Source organism: Anopheles maculipalpis, chromosome 3RL (assembly GCF_943734695.1).
Source record: "Anopheles maculipalpis chromosome 3RL, idAnoMacuDA_375_x, whole genome shotgun sequence".
Taxonomy (NCBI): Eukaryota; Metazoa; Arthropoda; class Insecta; order Diptera; family Culicidae; genus Anopheles; species Anopheles maculipalpis.
Window position 1 is genome coordinate 49201234 of NC_064872.1, and position 20208 is coordinate 49221441.

At 45.0% G+C, this 20208-nt stretch overlaps 4 protein-coding genes across 4 annotated transcripts; 2 read left to right on the top strand and 2 right to left on the bottom strand.

Annotated features, from left to right (window-relative positions):
* The first annotated feature begins 484 nt into the window (after positions 1–484).
* LOC126560718 (uncharacterized) lies at positions 485–7757 on the top strand. The gene is made up of 2 exons (XM_050216675.1): positions 485–5476; positions 7707–7757. Exons 1-2 carry the CDS (start codon positions 485–487, stop codon positions 7755–7757), a joined length of 5043 nt encoding a protein of 1680 aa, XP_050072632.1.
* Positions 7758–14592: 6835 nt separating this feature from the next.
* On the bottom strand, positions 14593–15195 carry LOC126563045 (peritrophin-1-like). Its single transcript, XM_050219653.1, has one exon. It carries the CDS (start codon positions 15193–15195, stop codon positions 14593–14595), a length of 603 nt encoding a protein of 200 aa, XP_050075610.1.
* A 2711-nt stretch (positions 15196–17906) lies between these two features.
* Positions 17907–18459, top strand: LOC126563463 (ATP synthase membrane subunit K, mitochondrial-like). The gene is made up of 3 exons (XM_050220108.1): positions 17907–18034; positions 18117–18198; positions 18285–18459. The coding sequence occupies exons 2-3, from the start codon at positions 18118–18120 to the stop codon at positions 18354–18356; spliced, it is 153 nt and encodes a 50-aa protein (XP_050076065.1). The 5' UTR covers positions 17907–18034; position 18117; the 3' UTR covers positions 18357–18459.
* A 106-nt stretch (positions 18460–18565) lies between these two features.
* Positions 18566–19629, bottom strand: LOC126562603 (high mobility group protein 20A). Its single transcript, XM_050219151.1, has 2 exons — positions 19392–19629; positions 18566–19324 (listed from the first exon to the last, which is right to left on the bottom strand). The coding sequence occupies exons 1-2, from the start codon at positions 19627–19629 to the stop codon at positions 18585–18587; spliced, it is 978 nt and encodes a 325-aa protein (XP_050075108.1). The 3' UTR covers positions 18566–18584.
* Positions 19630–20208: the final 579 nt, after the last annotated feature.

The following is a 20208-nucleotide window of genomic DNA, read 5'->3' on the forward strand; positions in this document are numbered from 1 at the left end:
TGACGTACGAGGGACAGCTGTCAGAACAATGGTTGGGACAGGTAGCTGTCAAAGATGGGTCAACCCGGCAGTAGCGAGATAAACGGGGAATAGGTGGCACCGTTTTAAAGTTTTGGACGAAAATAAATAACTAAAACCATCACCAAGTATTCTCCGTGCTATTCATTTGGAAGTTGTGACAACATAAAAGCCTTTAAAACGGTAAAAAAAAGGTGAAATGGAAGTGGATCGGAAGGATTGCTGCCAGGCTTGCAGTGATCAAGTGGACGATGCAACTTTTGTGGCGTGTGATAGTTGCGACTCATGGTGGCATTTTTCGTGCGTCGGTATAACGGAATCGCCGGAAGCCGTGGAAAAGCGGAAGTGGTTGTGCGTCGCGTGCACGGGCAGAGAGCGTTCTGGAGCGGTAAAAAGGACGCCGATCAAGCACGTGGCGGCACCAACAGGTCCAGCAACACATAACCTCAAACGGGTTGAGGTTATGATGCCCACGGTAGAAAGCGTCAATCTTTCTCCGCGTGAAACAAGCGACGGCGTGTTGGAAAATCCTAACCTCAAGTTGGTTGAGGTTACGAAACGCTTGGCGGAAGGCTTCAACCTGCACTCACGGAATACAACCGACAGCGTGGCGGCAAATTCTAACCTCACTCTTGCTAAGGGATCCGACAGTATGGCAAACAGGCTAGCCATAATGAAGCGACGGCAAGAAGCGGAGAAGAAACGGGTGGAACTGGAGTTGCAGCTGCGGTTCGTGAAGGAAGAGGAGCAGATTTTGGCTGAGGAACTGGGCGTGCAAGTGACCGCTGAGACATCGACAGTGATACCATCCTGTGCGGAGGGTGGTTCGATGGAACGTGTGAGACGTGAGGAGCGCGGTTATGCCCAGCAGGAGGTGAATGTGCATCGCAACATACCAACCGAATTACCCGTGTTTGCCGGGGACCCGGCGGACTGGCCAATATTCATCGCGCATTATGAGTATACTACGGACAAATTCGGCTTTTCCAACTGGGAAAATATGTTGCGTTTGCAAAAGGCGCTGAAGGGTCCCGCTCTAGAGGCAGTGCGTAGCCGTTTACTTTTGCCGGAAGTGGTACCGCAAGTGATAGCAACGCTGCGCTCACGTTATGGTCGGCCAACGCATCTCATCTCGGCGTTAATCGAGAAAGTGCGTAGGATGGCTGCACCCTGCATGGAGAAGCCCGACACCATCGTGGCGTTCGGTGAAGCGGTGCAAAGCATGGTGGACCATATGAAGGCCGCTGGACGAGAGGCGCATCTGACTAACCCGTTGCTGCTACAGGAGATCGTGGACAAGCTACCGATGACCGAGAAATATAATTGGGTGCGATTTGTACGGCACATCGACGAACCAGACCTCCGGATGTTTGCAGAGTACATGGCCGAGTTGCAGAGCGCTGCGGAGACGTTAACCAACCGGGAGTTACCATCGTGGAAGGCGGCGGAAAGGAAGAAGCCCAGCACCAAGGCTTATGTGCACGCACATGTCGATCATCAGGAATCAACAACATCTGGGAATAACTCAACGCAGGTAGGGAAATCATTGCGTTGTTTTATTTGCGATAAAAGGGGACACGATGTGGGAAAATGTTTTGAGTTTGTAGCAATGTCGGTTAAGGAACGGTGGAATAAGGCTCGTGCACATTCTTTGTGCTTCGGCTGCCTGGGCAAGCACAACTGGCGGACGTGCCGCAACAGGCCAGTGTGTGGCAAAGAAGGGTGTACGTACCGACATCATGCGTTGCTGCACGGAGTGGAGGAGTCTCGGCGAGTCAGCAATGAGATCGGCGCTTCGGAACCCGGGGTTGGAAGGAACAATGGTGGTGCTATTGCGGAAAGCAACCATCATCAGTACGCATCGTCTTCGTCGAAGGCACTCTTCCGGATTGTGCCTGTCACCGTGTATGGTCCGGCTGGAGCGGTGGCAACGTTTGCCTTTTTGGATGAAGGTTCATCCATGACGTTGGTTGACGAGGATTTGGCAGAGAAATTAGGTGTCAAGGGTGTGGTGGAGCCTCTTTGCATTCGTTGGACCGGCAATACAACAAGGGTCGAGGCTGGGTCCAGACGCGTAAATCTCGAGGTGGGTCCGATTGGTTCTACAAGGCGTTTTGCGGTCAATTCGGTACGTACGGTTCCAGCCATGAACCTACCGCGGCAATCCTTCGTACAGGACGAAGGGAGGTGGGAACATCTGAAGCAGCTGCCGATACAGGAATATAAGGATGCGGAACCCAAGATGCTTATTGGGTTAGACAACCTGAGGCTGACGGTTCCCCTCAGGACGGTAGAGGGCGGAGATGGTGATCCAATCGCAGTCAAAACGCGTTTAGGATGGTGTATCTACGGGAAGCCGACGAACCAGGGGGGTGATAGACTACTGCACATCTGCGAGTGCAATAGCCCAAACAATCTTCACGACGCGATTGGCAAATTCTACGAACTGGAGCAAATGGGGGTGGCGTACACACACGTTCAGGATGACCCGGATACCCAACGTGCTCAACATCTATTGGAGGTTTCCACGGTTCGTGTTGGAAGACGTTTCGAGTCGGGTTTATTGTGGAAGGTGGATCATTCAGAGCTTCCTTCAAGCCTCGCTATGGCGAAACGTAGGTTCGATTGTTTGGAGAAAAGGATGGAACGAGATGGTCAGCTCAAGCTGCAGGTACACCGTCAGATTCGCGAGCTGCTGGACAAACAGTATGTGCACAAGGCAACGAAACAGGAACTGTCGGAGGCTAACCCGAAACGAATTTGGTATTTACCAATAGGAGTGGTTACTAACCCAAACAAACCTGGAAAGGTGCGTTTGATTTGGGACGCTGCAGCTAAGGCACATGGCACATCACTTAACGACATGCTGCTTAAGGGTCCTGACGACGTTATGTCTTTACTTGGAGTACTATTCCGTTTTCGTCTGTATGCAGTGGCGGTGTGTGCAGACGTAAAGGAGATGTTTCTACAGATAAGAGTGCGGAGAGAGGACAAGCATGCACAGCGCTTCTTATGGCGGTACAATCCTTCGGACGAGCTGGATACCTACATCGTGGACGTTGTGACATTTGGCTCTACATGTTCACCCGCGACAGCGCAGTATGTCAAGAACCGGAACGCGAAAGAGCATGCCGAGAAATTCCCACGTGCGGTTGAGGGAATCCTTGAGAGCACATATGTGGACGATTTCTTAGACAGCTTTGGGACGACGGAGGAGGCGTGTCGAGTGTCTAACGAGGTCCGGAAAGTATTCAGCAATGGCGGATTCGAGCTAAGGAATTGGAGCTCGAATAGTGCAGAGGTAATTAAACACCTCGGTGAGCAGAACAGCGGAAACATCAAATATTTATCAACCATGGGGGATGATATCGAACGCGTATTAGGAATGCGTTGGCATCCTGCATCCGATACATTGGGATTCTGCACACGGGCGTGTACGGTGATAGCTGACTTCCTAAAGGCAGAGCGGATTCCAACGAAGAGAGAGGTATTACGATGTGTGATGTCATTGTATGATCCTCTTGGGTTGTTGGCGATATTCGTGATTCACGGCAAAATCCTGATACAAGATCTATGGCGAACCGGCACGCAGTGGGATGAAGAAATAAATGGCATCCAATACAGCGAATGGCGCAGATGGATAGAACTTCTCCCAACGATTGGCGACATACGCATTCCGCGTTGTTACTTTACCGAAGCATCGAAGAAAACGTACGAGAATGCCGAATGGCATGTGTTCGTCGATGCCAGCCAGCACGCATATGCATGCGCTCTTTATCTTCGCACGATCGATGAGTCCGGTGAACCGCAGTGCACCCTGGTTGGAGGAAAGGCTAAGGTGGCGCCATTAAAGCCCCTTACGATACCGAAGCTAGAACTCCAAGGTTGCGTGTTAGGCGCACGGTTCTTGCGCTACACGCAGGAACACCATCCAATTCGTGTGACACGACGAGTGCTCTGGACTGATAGCACGGTCGCTCTGTCATGGATAAGAGCGGATCCCCGAAACTACAAACCCTTCGTTGCCCATAGAGTAGTCGAGATTCTGGAGAGCACGGCAGTGGATGAGTGGCGATGGGTGCCGACAGACCACAACCCAGCGGATGAGGCAACGAAGTGGAAGGGTAGGCCGAACTTCGACTACGACGGAATCTGGTTTCAAGGGCCGGAATTCTTGCTGAACGGAGAGGACGACTGGCCGCAACAAAGATCGACCGACACAGGCACGGGAGAAGAAATACGGCGGGTAAATCTTCACACCGAGGGCCCTGATACCAGACTGTTACTCATACCTTATGAACGGTTTAGCAGGCTGGAGAGACTGCAACGGACAATTGGGTGGCTTGTGCGTTATGTAGGCAACCTGGACAAGAAGAGGAGAAGCGAGCCAGTTCTGGGAGGAGTTCTCAGCCACGAGGAACTCTATAAGGCTAATATCATCTTGTGGAAACAGACCCAGTGGACATTCTACTCGGAGGAAATTCGTGTCCTGAGCACCCAAAATGGCGATGAAGTACCCCGCGGGACGGTAGCTAAACAAAGCCGTATATACAAGCTATTGCCATTTCTGGATGAAGAAGGCGTTTTACGGATGCGAGGAAGAATAGGAGAAGCGGCGGAAGTACCCTATTCCGCAAAGTATCCAGTAATTCTACCGGGGAACTCTAAATTGGCTGAGCTAATAGTGGAGCGTTATCATCGAGTCTATCGCCACGCCAATAACGAAACAGTAGTGAACGAGGTACGACAACAGTTCCAGATCCCGAGGCTGCGAGCGTTGGTTGCGAAAACGGTGAGGAATTGTGTGTTCTGTGCAATCCGGCGGGCACTACCACAAGTACCACCAATGGCACCGCTACCAAAGGAGAGACTGGCACTGTTCGTCCGGGCGTTTACCTTCGTTGGACTCGACTACTTTGGCCCGGTATTGGTAAAGAGAGGAAGGTCGAATGAAAAGAGATGGGTTGCCGTATTCACCTGTTTGACCATACGAGCGATCCATTTGGAGGTAGTGCATAGCCTAGCGACAGAATCATGCATAATGGCGGTCAGGCGATTCGTGGCGAGGCGAGGTGCACCGATAGAAATCTTCAGTGACAACGGGACCAACTTCGTGGGCGCTAGCAGACAACTTCGGAAAGAAATCGAGCAGCGTAATGAAATCCTGGCAACGACTTTCACCAATGAACACACCCGTTGGAACTTCAACCCGCCTGGTGCTCCCCATATGGGAGGCGCATGGGAGCGTATGGTGCGCTCAGTGAAGGCTGCGATCAGCACGGTAATGGAGGTGAGGAATTTACCGAATGACGAGACATTCGAGACCATATTGTACGATGCTGAGGCCATGATCAACTCTAGACCGTTGACGTACGTACCGTTAGATCCGGAGAACCGAGAGGCGATTACACCAAATCACTTCCTGTTGGGAAGTTCTTCGGGAGTTAAACAACGGCCGGTACTACCCACTAACTATAGAGACAGCCTAAGGGGGAATTGGAAGTTAGCGCAACATATCCTAGATAGGATGTGGAGAAGGTGGATTAAGGAGTACCTTCCAGTAATCACGCGTCGATGTAAATGGTTTGAAAATGTCCGAGAGGTAAGGACAGGGGATTTGGTACTGATAGTAGAAGGGACAATTAGGAACAACTGGAAGAGGGGTATGGTAGAAGGAGTTATTACAGGAGTTGATGGGCATGTGCGACAAGCGTGGGTTCGCACCACCACAGGAACGCTAAGAAGACCGGTAGCGAAACTAGCATTACTCGACATAAATACAGGGTGACCATACATAGTTGGTCACGGGCTGGGGGAATGTTAGGAAGGAAAATGACAGTTGGGGAACTGACGTACGAGGGACAGCTGTCAGAACAATGGTTGGGACAGGTAGCTGTCAAAGATGGGTCAACCCGGCAGTAGCGAGATAAACGGGGAATAGGTGGCACCGTTTTAAAGTTTTGGACGAAAATAAATAACTAAAACCATCACCAAGTATTCTCCGTGCTATTCATTTGGAAGTTGTGACAACACCTTTGTTATTGTGTATTTTAACGCAGCACAGGTGTATTTTGCATGATTCAGATACAAATTTATTTCATAATAATAAATGGAAAATAAACATAAATAAATAATAAATTTAATGAAGTAAATTCATGATTTTTGATGATCATATAGGTTTGAGACAGATGGAAATTATCATTTTTGTTATGTTCTCAAGCGTTAGTCACTACATTTTGTAGTGTATGACTGTACTTAGATTAGAACACTTAACTTTATTAACATAAAAACACACTAGAATTAATACGATCACGTTCGCACACACACACATAATAGCCACAAACGCCACGCACGTTCTGCTACGCTGATCGCCAGATATGGAGTCAATTACTTGCGTGCTGATCGCAGGACGTTCGGCTGTGATTTTCGCAGAGGTGAAAACCCAAGGTAACATTTCGCGTGATATAACCAGTTATAAAGTTTTTAAACTCCTAACATGATTAAATAAAAGATATTGAGAAGCGGTGGCATTACAGGGTACTGCCTAGAATAAATCAAAGTTACTTTTTCATAGTGTGTCCCCAACATTAGTCTCCGCTTACCATAAATTGGCAGCGGGTTACTAGTTTTCGGCTCCATGCATATGGTCCGCCTCACTAATACTGATTTGGTTATCGAGTGCTACCTTCCGGGGCAGGAAATGTTAATATACCTGTGTATGACCGGTTAAAAATACAAAAAAAGATTGAAACGATGGCTTAACAGATTTTTTTCCAGAAACCCTTTCCCTAGACAGGCGTCGCCACGCCCGTCATCGGATGGCTTACTACTTGCTGATATCACGCAGTTGGATAGTCAGCACTCACTACGGGGAAACGGTACGGATGCGACCGCTACCGCCTACCACTGGGGCCTCCCCATGCATATACTAATTGCTCACATTATAAAATTGATTTGACATAACCAACACAATAACGGTTTAATTGGTGGAGAATACTCCCATGCCTAGTTTCTCTTGACCTTCAAACATTTTCACCTTTTTAAAGCACAGATAGCTCCTTCCTCTCTAGAAATTCAAGCGCGGATTCCGTGGCTTGTCTGCTCTGCGTGTACAGTTCCAATGAACGTCAGAACCGCCAACTAATCTCTCTCTTAAATGTCCTCTGCTCTAAGACATCCAGTTTAAGATATTAAGTATAAAAGAGCACGATGCACGTCGACCACAACCCAATACAAGTCGCATAATACGGGTTTGCTTCCATTGTAACCTTACTATTTGACACATACTACTAAGGTTTAGTTGAGCAAAAATCATAGAGTGAAGACACTAATGATTAGTAGAGCTGAATTTCCCCAACAGGGATGAGATTATTTGCTAATGTACTCATCATTCCACACTTCTTGGCAGCTTTGGCGAGGACCCAATCTGTGTGAGTGTCGATTTTCAATTTCAATTTTATATGTCACACTCTATTGATTCGTTCCGGGTTAATGACGATGTACGGAAGTCTGTCCAAACCACTTGTGGACTTTACCATTTAGTTGAGTTTTCTAATGGTTTTTAAATAATGTTTATTTTTTAGCAAACTGCTTAAGCTTCCTAGCTTTGAAAATTAACCAGTTCTCCTTAAGTGGTGCGTCAGGAACTGCTACTGTTAAATTTTCCAATTTACGTCCCTCGTGTATAGCGTAAGTCGGATACTAAGTGTACCCGGTTTCACGTTAATCTTATCGTTTAACGCACTACACATAATTAAGCCTACGAATCATTGATCTGGTATAGGCTTGTTGTTTTATTTTTGGTTGCTTGATAAATAGAAGCCTATTAGCCGTTGCCGTCGAAGAGACTTGATGGTACAATTGCTTTGACAAGAAAACCAAAATGATTCTTAGTTCATGTATATTCCACGGGAGCATCGGTTAAGCTGACCCCAATCATTTATGATAGTGAAATTATATTATAAACATTATAAAGAGTAGAATTAAAATTCAGGATCACGATGATAAATGCAACGAAAATGCCTCGAAAAGGCTCTTGTTATTTCTTTGAATCCACAAACATATTGTTGATTGCTGTGATAGAGAAGTAAAAACTTGATCGATCTGCTTTATTCGACTCTTACGAAGCTCCGCGGCGTATCTTAATAGGAACTGAAACGACTTGAAACACGGCTGCGTATAGTGACTGCCCTTTTTCCTTTCGAATTATTGTTTTACTGCCAATCATACCATTACATTATCGCCATATTATTAATTTATTGCCAATTATTGTCTGCGGTGATCCGGTAGCCATTGAGACAGCACCACCGGTCTTCATATGGCATGATTCGGAATCGGATATTGTCTACAACCAGGACTGATTATCCAGATCTGAGTCAGTCATAGGACTTGCGCAGGTTTGATAACATTATAGCTACCATCCAATCCAATTCCTTCTTTCATGATCGCGAACAGCCTGAGATGATTGGGCAGCTACTTAATTTCGCTGACATGGTCTGTAATTTTACAGATTCTTACTCTCTAGAACATTGCTTAATCCTCCCCTAGTCAACAGCAGATGAAGTCTATGTCCAGAATTATTTCCAGATTGGGGCGGCCCGATGGAGTAGGCGATAGCGGCGCAGGTCTTCATACGGCAGGACCGGAATACAAACCCCATCTGGACCGTCCCCCCTTAGTGAGGACTGACTATCCAACTACGTGGTATCGGCAAGTCTAGTAAGCCATTTCGATGGCCGGCGTAACCCTAGAGGTCGTTAAGGACCATTAGGAGTTTGTGAAGCACGAAGTAGAAGTCCACCTCGAGTTCGTCAGATGATACTTTGTTTTCGAATCGGAGTCCGGGAAGTAGGTATTCTCTGTTTGTCGCAATAATGCTCAATCTACGTGTTTCTGTCGGAAGTGCTTCTCACACACCGCCGCAGATAACACCCCGATGATGTCAATGTCATCCGTGAAGTCAATGAATTGGAGAGATCGGATGAAAATCGTGTCCTGAATGACGAAGCTCGCCCTTCGGACGAGCGAGTGATGTTAAACAGCAATCATGAGAGTCCGTCCCCTTGCCTCAGACCCCGGTTTACACTGCACCCCTTTCCCAGTGGACTTCAAGAGCATTATCAGTTTTCCAAGGTATCCGTACTGCTGCATGATATTCCAGAGTTCGGTCCGATCTATGGTACCGTAGGGCGCCTTGAAATCAATAAACAAATGGTGCGTAGGGATCTGGAGCTCTAGGAATTTCTGGAGGATCTGCCGTAGAGTAAAAATTTGGTCGGTAGTCGATTTGTCTATAACAAATCCAGCTTGGTAGCTTTCGACGAAATCTGAAGCAAGGGGCGCCAGTCTGCAGAAGAATATTCGGGACAGGACGGAACGTCTTATAGGGAGCATCTTATAGTAAATCCTGTCGTCCTATTTGTACACCGGGTGTACGACACCCAGTTTCCACTCGTCCGGTAGTTCTTTATTGTTCCAAATCCTAACAATCAGCCGATCGGCATCGGCATATCGGTAAGCCTCTCCGGACCCATCTCGAACAGTACGGTCACCAGACCATCGGTGTTGATGGCGCTGATGACTTCGCCCGGCGATGGCAGGGGCATTTCGTCATCGTCGTGCTGGCTTCCTAGGTTCCCATCTGCTTCCTGCGTCATGTCCAGTATCTGCTCCGTCCAGTTGTCTGTCGAAGTAGCCCTTCCACCTGTCGATCAACTCTCGTTCGTACTACAGGATATATGCTTCCTCATTGCTGCACACAGCGATCATGGGAGTAAAAACGCCTCATGCCGTATTCAACATCCTGTAGAACGTATGAGTTTCCCCCTACTGAGCTAGCTGCTGCATCAGTTGCTCGTCCGACTCTTCGAAACTGCACTTCTTGTGCTGGAAGAGCCGGGTCTGCTGCCTTGTCAGTCGTCCGTGGTCTGCAGACATTCTAGCGAGTCTCGCGCTCGAGCATTCCTTTTTGGGGTGCATTCTTCTCGGATCATGCTCGCCTGCACTCAAACCATTCTTTTCTCTGGTTACGTGTCACTCGGTCAATTGTTCGTTCGACTGTGCTGCTGATGGCTTGCTCCACCACACGCCACTGGTCATTGAGGGACACCGCCTTGATAGTGGTGTCCTCCGGCACGCCTACCCCAAGCGCGATTGCGATGTCCCTCGCCATATCAGCTTACCTCAACCGGTCTATGGTGAGCTATGGAGTGGGCTGTTCGTTAGCTTATAAGTTTACAAAGCCCGTTGGTGTAGGTGACATCGGCGCCGGTCCTCAAACGGCAGGACCAGGGTTCAAATCTTCAACTTATGTGGTGTCGGCAAGTCTAGTAAGCCATTCGATGGCCGGCGTGACCTAGAAGATTTTGAAAGACCAAGAAGCAGAAAATCATCAGAAAAGGAGCATCACTAGTGTTGGACGATAAAGTCCAACGATAAGAGGATATTGAAAATGTGAATGGCGAGTTCAAGGTATAATATCTAATAAGATACATCTAACACCAAAAGACAGCAACAGTTCAACGCTTTCAAACATAAAGGATCACGAACATTAGGACAACGAACATCGACATAGGGTGGTAGACCACATTGCGATTCTACTCAAGCAACGTTACACTTTTTCGATCCTTGTCAAGCAAGAAATTGATACGGAGTTCCAGACAGCACACGCATGTTCCAACGAGGTACGCACAAGACTACGATACAAACAACGAAGCAGTGTGTCGATAAATACCTACAATATGGATAAGTTGGGAGGTGAATTAAACAAATCGGAGATAGAGAAAGTATACTGTGTTGCTTGCCTTACAGAGACTTCGAGCTGTTGGAACTGTTAGAACAGAGTAGTTTGAGGCGTGAAAAGATACGTGTAGTCAATACAATGTTCTGATTTATTCTGATTTTATGAGCTTACTATGTTAATCATATAAACTCTTTTGGCTTCGTTGAATACTAGATGCTTCTATATCCAACACTCCTCCTCAACGAAGACATCTTCATCCTTTAACACCGATTGCCGTTCGATGTCGTTCCAACTTGATTCGTTCAAGTGGCTTCGTCATAATGTCCGCTTCCATTTGATCCGTTGATAAGTAACGTAGCTCGATGATTCCTTTCTGGCGCAAATCTTTAGTGAAGGCATGTTTGGTATCAATATGTTTGGTACGACTATCAATACGATCTGATTCTACCATTTTGATACAAGACTGGTTGTCTTCCCACACGACGATTGGATTCGTTTCTTCTTCACCAAGATCATCACCTAACAGTCGTTTGATCCACATTAGTTCTTGACAACAGACGGACAATGACACGAACTCAGCTTCTGTTGACGAAAGCGAAACACACGTTTGTTTTCTGGTTCCCCAACTTATGAGTCCTCCGCAATATTTGATCAGGAACCCGGAATTCGACTTCCTATCATCTTCATTACCGGCCCAATCAGCATCAGCGAAACCTTCGAGTTTTCCATTACCATCGCCTAAGTGTAAACGCAGATCCTTAGTTCCCGACAGATAACGTAGGACACGTTTTGCTTCAGTCCAATCTCGATTAGTCGGATTCGAAACCTTCCTGCACAGTAATGACGTACTGATACAAATATCGGGTCGTGTATTCACCGCAACATACAGCAAACTCCCCACTAACGATCGATACGATTCATTCGTTTCCAGTAATTTCTCCTCCTTTTGCTTTATATACGCGGGATCGATGGGTATCTTCGATGGTTTTGAATTTTCATGACCAAACCGAGCAATGACTTTCTCGATGTAATTCTTCTGGTCAAGCGTATAATGTCCTTTGACTTTTTCAACATGTATGCCCAGGAACTGCCGTATATCACCAAGCTTTGACACCTTGAATTCCTTTTCAAGTGTAGATTGTATGCTGTTGTATTCATCCTCCGAATCACAAAATATGAGCATATCATCCACGTAGATAAGAATAAAGCAACGCTTACCATTCTTGTTTCTTATATACAGGCACGAATCTGCTTTCCCGGATTGAAAACCCATGTTTCTAAATGTATGATCAATCCGTTTGTTCCATACACGTGCTGACTGTTTCAGACCATATATGCTCCACTTGAGCCGACGAATAACCTACGAAAGTGAGCCGTTTTGCAGTAGCTGAAAGCTTCCCTCGCTTTTCCTTTGGGATATGTACCCACGCACTGCAACCAAAAACCTTCAAATGTTTGACGTCAGGCTTTACTCCGTACCACAACTCGAATGGTGAAACTGCAACTGATGTTGTAGGCAAGATGTTCTGCAAGTAAACTGCTGTGTTCAACGCTTCAGCCCAATAACATTGCTGCATGTTTGAGTCGGCAAGCATGCATCGAACCATCTCCAAAAGATATCGATTCTTTCGCTCTGCCACTCCATTCTGCTGAGGACTGTATCCTGCCGTAAACTGCGCTTGAATGCCTTGTCGTTTGTAGAATTCCCTTAACTTTTTCCCGCGATATTCTCCTCCTTGATCCGAACGAATTATCTTCGGATTGCGCCCGAACATATTCCTCGCCATTGCCACGTACTCCCCGATCTTAAGAGCTACTTCCGACTTCTGCCTAAGCAAATACAGAACGCAGTACCTTGAGTGATCGTCGATTACCGTCATGAAATAACGATAGCCGGTAACGGAAGCTGTCTCCAATGGTCCACAAACGTCGGTATGAACGAGATCCATCGTCGCCTTCGTGGATGATATCGATTGTTTCGGGAATGGAATTCTTACACTCTTGTTCTTCAAACAACAATCACAAGGTTCCTCAATGCCGCACTTATTCATATTACATCCAGTCACTAGCTTCTCTTTGTTCATTCGATTTATAGCTCTCATGTCACGATGCCCGAACCTTTTATGCCATATGTGCTCGCATTCCTGATTGTGGTTACTTCTAGCTGCCAACACGATCTTGTCCGGCTGCTCCAAAACGTACAATCCATTGACAGAATGTGCACACGCCACTGTCGCTTTACCGTACATAATTCGACATCCAACATGATCGTCGAACTCCACTCTTGCACCTTTATTAGTTATCTGCGACACCGACAGCAAATTCATGGTTAAACTTGGCGTAAACAACACATCGCTCAACTTGACCTCCCTCGATACTCCGTTTTCGTCACACAACGTAATATTCACGGTACCTATTCCGTCAACTGGAGCTCGTTTTCCATCGGCCAATTTCACCCATTTCACATCGCTGCTTCGCAATTCACTAAAATATTTCCGGTCTGCGACGATATGGCTAGATGCCCTAGAATCTACAACCCATAACTTTGAATCGCTGTATCTTTCACTTACCCCGGCAAACGCGAAAGTAACTGTATCGTCCTTCTTTCGATGTATCTTGCCACGTCTGCTGCTGCTTTCCGGAGCTCGAGTCAATTCCGGACAATCCAGCTTCTTGTGACCCGTCTTGTTGCACTGGTAACACACCAGAGGTTTCTGCTGCCTCTCCCGACGTTTTCCAGCACCAACTTTCAACACCGAATCCATTGACGCTCCACGATGCTTTTCGATCTCATCGATCAGCTTCCTTTTCACCAACTCCATTGTAAGATCCTCATCAGATCGAGTCTCTAATGCGGTGGTAAAAGTGTCAAACGAACTTGGTAGGCTTCGCAAAATCATCGCGACTTTGAGATTTTCAGCAAGTTCTTGTCCGGCATTTTGGAGCTGCTCGTACAGTTCTTCCATCTCGAATAAGTGCTCGACCATGTCATCGCCTTCCGAAAAACGTTTATCGCAAACCCTTTTCAGCAATGACACCTTCGATGTAAGTGTCGTTTTCCTATGATGGTTCTGCAACGATAACCACGCCTCGCGTGCCGTCTTCGACGAACGAATCAATCCGTGTTGGTTGTCTTCAATGAGTAGGCCTATTGTCGCTCTGGCCCTGGCTACACCGGCGTCCCAAACATCTTGCGACACTGCTTCCGGCTTCACTCCTGGTTCCACGTAGCACCAAAGATCCTCACGGACCAACTGTAATTCCACTTTGAAGCGCCAGCTGTTGTAATTACTGTTGTTCAGTTTCACCATACTAAATCGGCCATCCATTCTGGAACAACGATTTTACGAACGTAACGAGACAAATATTCACTTTTCTTCTGAAAAATGCCCTGGGCCCATAACCTGTTAGAACGGAGTAGTTTGAGGCGTGAAAAGATACGTGTAGTCAATACAAAGTTCTGATTTATTCTGATTTTATGAGCTTACTATGTTAATCATATAAACTCTTTTGGCTTCGTTGAATACTAGATGCTTCTATATCCAACAGGAACTCCTAAGTCATCCTTAGTGACCTACACGTATCGTATTAATAACATCCATTCTAATGCTGATGTTTAATGCTATGGATCATTAGTTAATGTATATTGGCACGAATAATAATGGTTTACACAATAAAATAAGTTTGAAGTTTATAGTACGTTTTATTACTAGTTTATAAATATGTATTGTTGAGAACACCATGCGCACAATGCAGCTCTTTCTCCGTAGAATACTAGAATACTTTGGTTTGCTATTGATTGTTGTTTGAGAATGACCCCGTTCCCATACGGATCAATACAAAGGACAGCTGACGTTCTCCTTTACATCGCAGCGTTGGTTGGGCCCATCCCAATACAATCCCGGTGCGCAAAACGTTTGTATGGCTGATCCTTCCCGGCAGATAAAGTACTCGTCACATCGTTCTACACCTGGCAGGAATACGATCTCATTCGGATTGTCCTTCGTTGGGCAGTTCTTTAAATTGCAATTGACGCGCCCCAACGGATTGCAAACCTTAGTGATCCGATCAAACGCATAACCTTCTGCACACTGACCGACATACGATGCGCCGTCGGAGCAGGTGATAAATTGGTTGCAATTTTGAGGATGTGGCAGAATCTGTACACCCGTCTTCTCCAGACAGATGTGGCACATTACTTTATCTTGATAATCACACAATTGTTCCAGCTCGTTGTAGTAGAAATCTCCAGGACACTTATTAGTTATAGCAGTTCCGTTGTAACAGTAGTGATAGGCTTTGCAGTCATCGAGATCGCGTACAAAGTAACCGTCTGGTACACCAACACACGGATTTGTTACTTCAATCGGATTTCCGAACACTCCCAGCCCTGTCGTGGCTACCACCGTAAAGAAGAACAATGTTGATAGGCTCATTTCGGTAGTTGAGCAAGTTTCTCTTGAGTTTCTCAGTAAAAAATTGGTTAGGACTTCCTCGCAATACTGAATGAATTGCTCGCTATTGAACTGAACCATATATATATACATGGTCGAATAATCCCGAATCTCTGCGTTTATCGCACACCTTCTCATTCATTTGACAAAAGTTGCATCGTAATGCAATCCGCACTTTTTCACTAATCTTATCGCTTAGTCTTTTAAACATAATTCTCTCAGCTACAAGCGACAGTTTTTATTTGCTTGATAAATACAGCAGTATTCGCTGCCGTCGATTGCGTGGTACAGTTGATTCGACGACTAAAAACAATTCATTCGCAATTAAACTTTTGTATGGACAATTTTACCCGTGCACATCTGTTCAGCGTGCATTATCCTAACCGATTTCGTACAAGAAACTGAGTGCTCGTACCGGCTTGCAGGCGAACCTTTCAAAGAGGAGTGAATTAAACATTCAAACTTTAAGTTCATGAATGTACGTGGCCGTGCGGTGCCCAGCTTGACATGTCGCCCGTGTCGGTAGTGCAGCTATTTGAAGCTAGGAAAAAAAACTTTCACTGACCGAAGTGAGCACTGGTCGTGAAACCCAATTGTTCTTATACCCGACACGTGGAAAACGCTGCTGTAGGTCATGACGCGCCGCTGGTACAGGAGCCAGTAGTCCGCTTTGAGGCAACTCCGCAAACGGGCACGAGATGGAGAATGTAATTTTAATAATTGAATAATCCTACCTAAACTTTCTTCGGGCTGATCGTGCTAGTGTCATCGTCAGTAGAAGCTTGAACTGCACTTACTCGAATCTATGGGGCGGCAGCCAGCTGGAACGTTAATTGTTCTTGTACAGTGTACGACAACAGTCAAGACCCGACGTTCTGGCATGTGGAATGTTGGATGCACAGGTTAAGCAACAACGGTGACCTGTGGATGTTGTTGTAGAGGAAGCTTGCAGATGGATTATTGGCAATAATGGGTTGAGTTAATGCATATGCTAATGCATGGAGACTATTTAAACTATGTCATTGTGCAGTTTTAACACGTTCCATGATTCTGTAAGGGAAAATTGTGGGAGTGTGTACGGTGAGTAACACATTGATCAATGCTAACCTATTTAATCTGTGGCCGTACTGTTTCGTGCCGCATGGTAGTCGAAACTTATTCATTAACATTGATTTAATTCCAACTTTCGCCATTATCTTTGCCATGCAACTTACGATTGGAATGGAGAAAAAATGCTCTATTTCATGTTACTTTTTCTGTTCTTATATAGTTTAATGTAGTTCTAGTAACAAATTTTACTAATGATCGGATGAGGCTGAAAGATAAAACAATTAACTTACTTAATGTTAATAAATAATGATTGCTTTGTTTTGTAGCGAATTCGTTAAATTTATTATAATTTTCAGTAAATTACTCCCCCCTTGAAACAGTGTCATCGATGAAAGGTCCAAACTTCGTAATAATCTATCTTCCGCAAGGTTTTATCGTCGTAATCTCTATGCACAGGAAGTTGTAAAAAATCATGCCTTGTGAAATCAACAAAAATGTTGACTCACATGCGTGGGACCTGTTTTTCATGCGCAGTCCGCTATATTATCGTAGTCAGACTGAATTTCAGCGATATCATGCTTACTATTAATAGACTATTCGTAACCACAACAGGTATCGTCGTTTTTGATTATCGGTCCTCTGTTACCGGTTCAAATTTAGTGTTGATTTCAAATCTCATAGTAACATGTTTCCGATGGCAATAAAACAATATCAATCTGCTTTGGAACAACAGCGTTGTGAGTTGTTGATATAGATTACAGGACCACATGTTCACACGGGTTAAATATTAGTTCCACAAACGATTGCGACCTTAGGATGTGAAAGCACGGCCGATCGTATATTCTTCCCAAATCCATCCATGGTTTCCAAAGGATTTGTAAATGTTTGCAGATCGTTCATTCAGAACTTGAAATTATTAATGCCATACTTGACTGATCGTCTGCTGCTGTAATGCTTTCGTCTGTTTGCTTTCTAAATACTTTGCATTTCAGAAAAAAAAAAACAAATGACAGTGGATCGTCAAACAGTAAACACCTATTTGTCCAGTATTCAAACTACTATCAGCCTACTAAATGTGATACAGTATAATGCTCCTCGAGTACCATCGAACAGAGACGGGTAATGAATTATATAACAAATACAGGGAGATACATTGTGATAGAGCCTTTCAGATATGCTCAACAAGTCAGCTAAATCAGTAAAACTTTCTGGCCGTTCTTTAGGAATAAAAAAGTCATCAATATCATCGATAAGTTCCAATTGGTCACTTTTGAAGCAGATTACATACAAGAATGTTTTAAAATAAAAGCGTCATCTAGCGTCAAAGCTTGAAATCGTTGCGGCCGAGGAAACGGTAGGCGGCTCCATATTTTTAAAATGACAGTTGCTGTTGCATTTTTTTTTCTTGACTTTTTTATCAACTCATTGATATTGAGCAGGTGAAGCATGTCATATAGTGAAATTTATTAAATACTTTAAATTAAAATCAAAATCAGGCTGACGATCAGTTATTGGAGGAGAAAACTATTTTACATTAAAATTAAACACATCATTTCTATGAAGCAATAATTAATACATATTATCCACCATACGCCCACAATGCACTGTGGGCAAGTACACGCTGGTCAAAATATTAATACCTATGCGACATTTGTCAAAGTGACATACGAGAAGTCAAATCACACACATACACATTTTCACTCACCTTCCGCAAATCTTTCGCTGTTTTTCGATACGCTTTGCGTAAATAGTTAAAGTTACATAACTTCAAGTACGTTGTTGTAATACTTTTCCAAAGATTGTTTAGTCAGCTCAGTGCCATTAACCGTGTTGTTTAATTATACCGTTTTCAGCATGGCTGGTGGTGGTGATGAAAGCAAACTTACCGGACTCTCCCGTTACTTCAATGGCGAGACTATGCGGGGCCGCGCAAATGTAAATATCGTGCATACTGCGTCAAAATTTCACCTACATCAATGAATACGGCATGACTTACGCTCTTTCATTCGTCTCTGAAACAGGTTGCAAAGGCCACCTATGCATCCATCGGACTGCTGATTTTGTACTTCTCACTGAAGCCAAGCAAGAAGTAAGGTACCCCCGCGTCGTGGGTGTCTACACTCGGTTATAGGATTACTTCGTGGAGTGTGTGCCGGTGGTGAAATACATTATGCAACAGTCGAGTAAAACCTAGAATTTCGTTTTCCAGCACTTATTTAGCATTTAAACTGAGAGACCAAACTTTCGGATGTGAATTGTGCTTAAGAAATGGATTCGAATCGTTGCGTCTTCGTATCTACCATAACCTCCATTGTTGGTCTTTAAAGAGTAAGGTTTTGTAAATCTAGCTTACGAATAATGTCTTTCGCTTTGTTCAACGTATGGCCTTGTGTGCTCGAGTCCGCCATTTGATGTAAATTTTCCAAATACTGATCAATGTTGTCTACCGTAGCTCCAGCACAATCGCCGGACAGGGGCAATCCTTGCAGTGCATTAGCCAGTGTGGTGCGCAGCTTCAGCAGATAGCTCTCTAGCACGGCATTCCGCGACTCTAGACTGCTTGTTTCGCCATTCAGCTTTTGAATACCATTTTCCATGTTTTCAACGTGCTTTTCGAGCACGGAGTTCTGCTGCTCGTAATCGATGTTGGACTTGCGTAATGTACGCAGCTCCGAATCTACCACTTTGTTATGGTCTAGAAAATCTTCCGTAAAAATGGGTATGTCATAGTCACCCTGGCGCAACACTTTCGGTTCTACCTTTCCGTTCACGTACGGCATGGATGTTATGGCCACTTTCGGCTCAGGCACTTCTTTCGCCTGTGTCATCTGTGCCTCGTTTTGCAATGCTTTAGCTTTCGCCTCATTGTTGAGTTTGTATTCCGATATCTCCTTGTTGTACCGTTCTTTGTCCACCTCCGCCGCTTCCAGGTACGGTTTCTTTCGGTCTTCCGGCAACTTTGACCATTCTTCGGCCATTATTTTCGTAATCTCAATGGGCGTTAGATTGGGATGTTTGGCCCGCACTCGGTCCCGGTTCTCATTCATGTAGCGAACATATCCTGAAAATAAAATGCCATAGAAACAAACCAATCTAATGCGTGTGTCTACTTTGCACCGTATGCTTACCCGTAAGCGGATGTTTCGGAGCATTTGCATCTTTCGGTGGTTTTTGTCTTTTTTTCTTAGCGGTCTTCTGTGTCGACTGTTTACCCTTTGTTCCGCTACCAGAAGGAACCGGATTGTTCGGGTCGGGTGTTTTTTCATCACTTTTAGCTGCCGCCGTTGGTGGTTGTTCCTGGATCGAATCACTCGCACTGACCGGTGCTAATTTGGTGTCTGAATCTTCAGTTTTTTCCTTTTCCATCGCAGATTGAGTATCAAATCGAAATACTGTTTTGTAGTCACTATTTTTTGTTTGCAAAAACAGTGCAGTCAACCAACACATGCATACCTTTGACGTTTCAATGCATTCAGGCAGCCTTTGTTTATACATCCCGACTCTATACTTCCTTCAAATTCAAATCAATATTAAAAATGCATCTAAACACTATATTATTTGTTAAAAAAATGAACAAATCCGTCTTCACAACTTTTAAGTCGATATATTTATTTATATTTTTATGTGTTTAGCTGATTTTATTTCGCCAAAAATTCCTTGTCTAATGTTGGGTACCTAGTGAGGTATGCGCAGCTGTTTGAACGCCATATGATTTGCATCTGTCAAAGTCGTTGCATCATTGCACACAAAAAAATCAAAGGAAAGTTTTTGAACACCAATTCCTCTCAATACTAAACAAGTATTGCAATTTAAACACCCCGAACAAAGCTCTATTCTTTAAATATTGTTTAGAATCTCCATCGTGCGGAGTAGTGTTACTGCAACCGGTTTCTAGTAAATAGAATTTACTGACAGATGCACACACACAAGAGTGGTCGTATTTTT

Bases quoted from the DNA above. Each gene is read 5' to 3' on its own strand.
- LOC126560718 (XM_050216675.1), top strand. From the start codon at position 485: ATGCCCACGGTAGAAAGCGTCAATCTTTCTCCGCGTGAAACAAGCGAC. The intron at 5,477-7,706 runs GTACTACCCACT...CCTCGTGTATAG, and splicing joins CGGGAGTTAAACAACGGCCG to CGTAAGTCGGATACTAAGTG.
- LOC126563463 (XM_050220108.1), top strand. From the start codon at position 18,118: ATGGCTGGTGGTGGTGATGAAAGCAAACTTACCGGACTCTCCCGTTAC. The intron at 18,199-18,284 runs GTAAATATCGTG...TCTCTGAAACAG, and splicing joins CTATGCGGGGCCGCGCAAAT to GTTGCAAAGGCCACCTATGC.
- LOC126563045 (XM_050219653.1), bottom strand. From the start codon at position 15,195: ATGAGCCTATCAACATTGTTCTTCTTTACGGTGGTAGCCACGACAGGG.
- LOC126562603 (XM_050219151.1), bottom strand. From the start codon at position 19,629: ATGGAAAAGGAAAAAACTGAAGATTCAGACACCAAATTAGCACCGGTC. The intron at 19,325-19,391 runs GTAAGCATACGG...TTTTATTTTCAG, and splicing joins TCCGAAACATCCGCTTACGG to GATATGTTCGCTACATGAAT.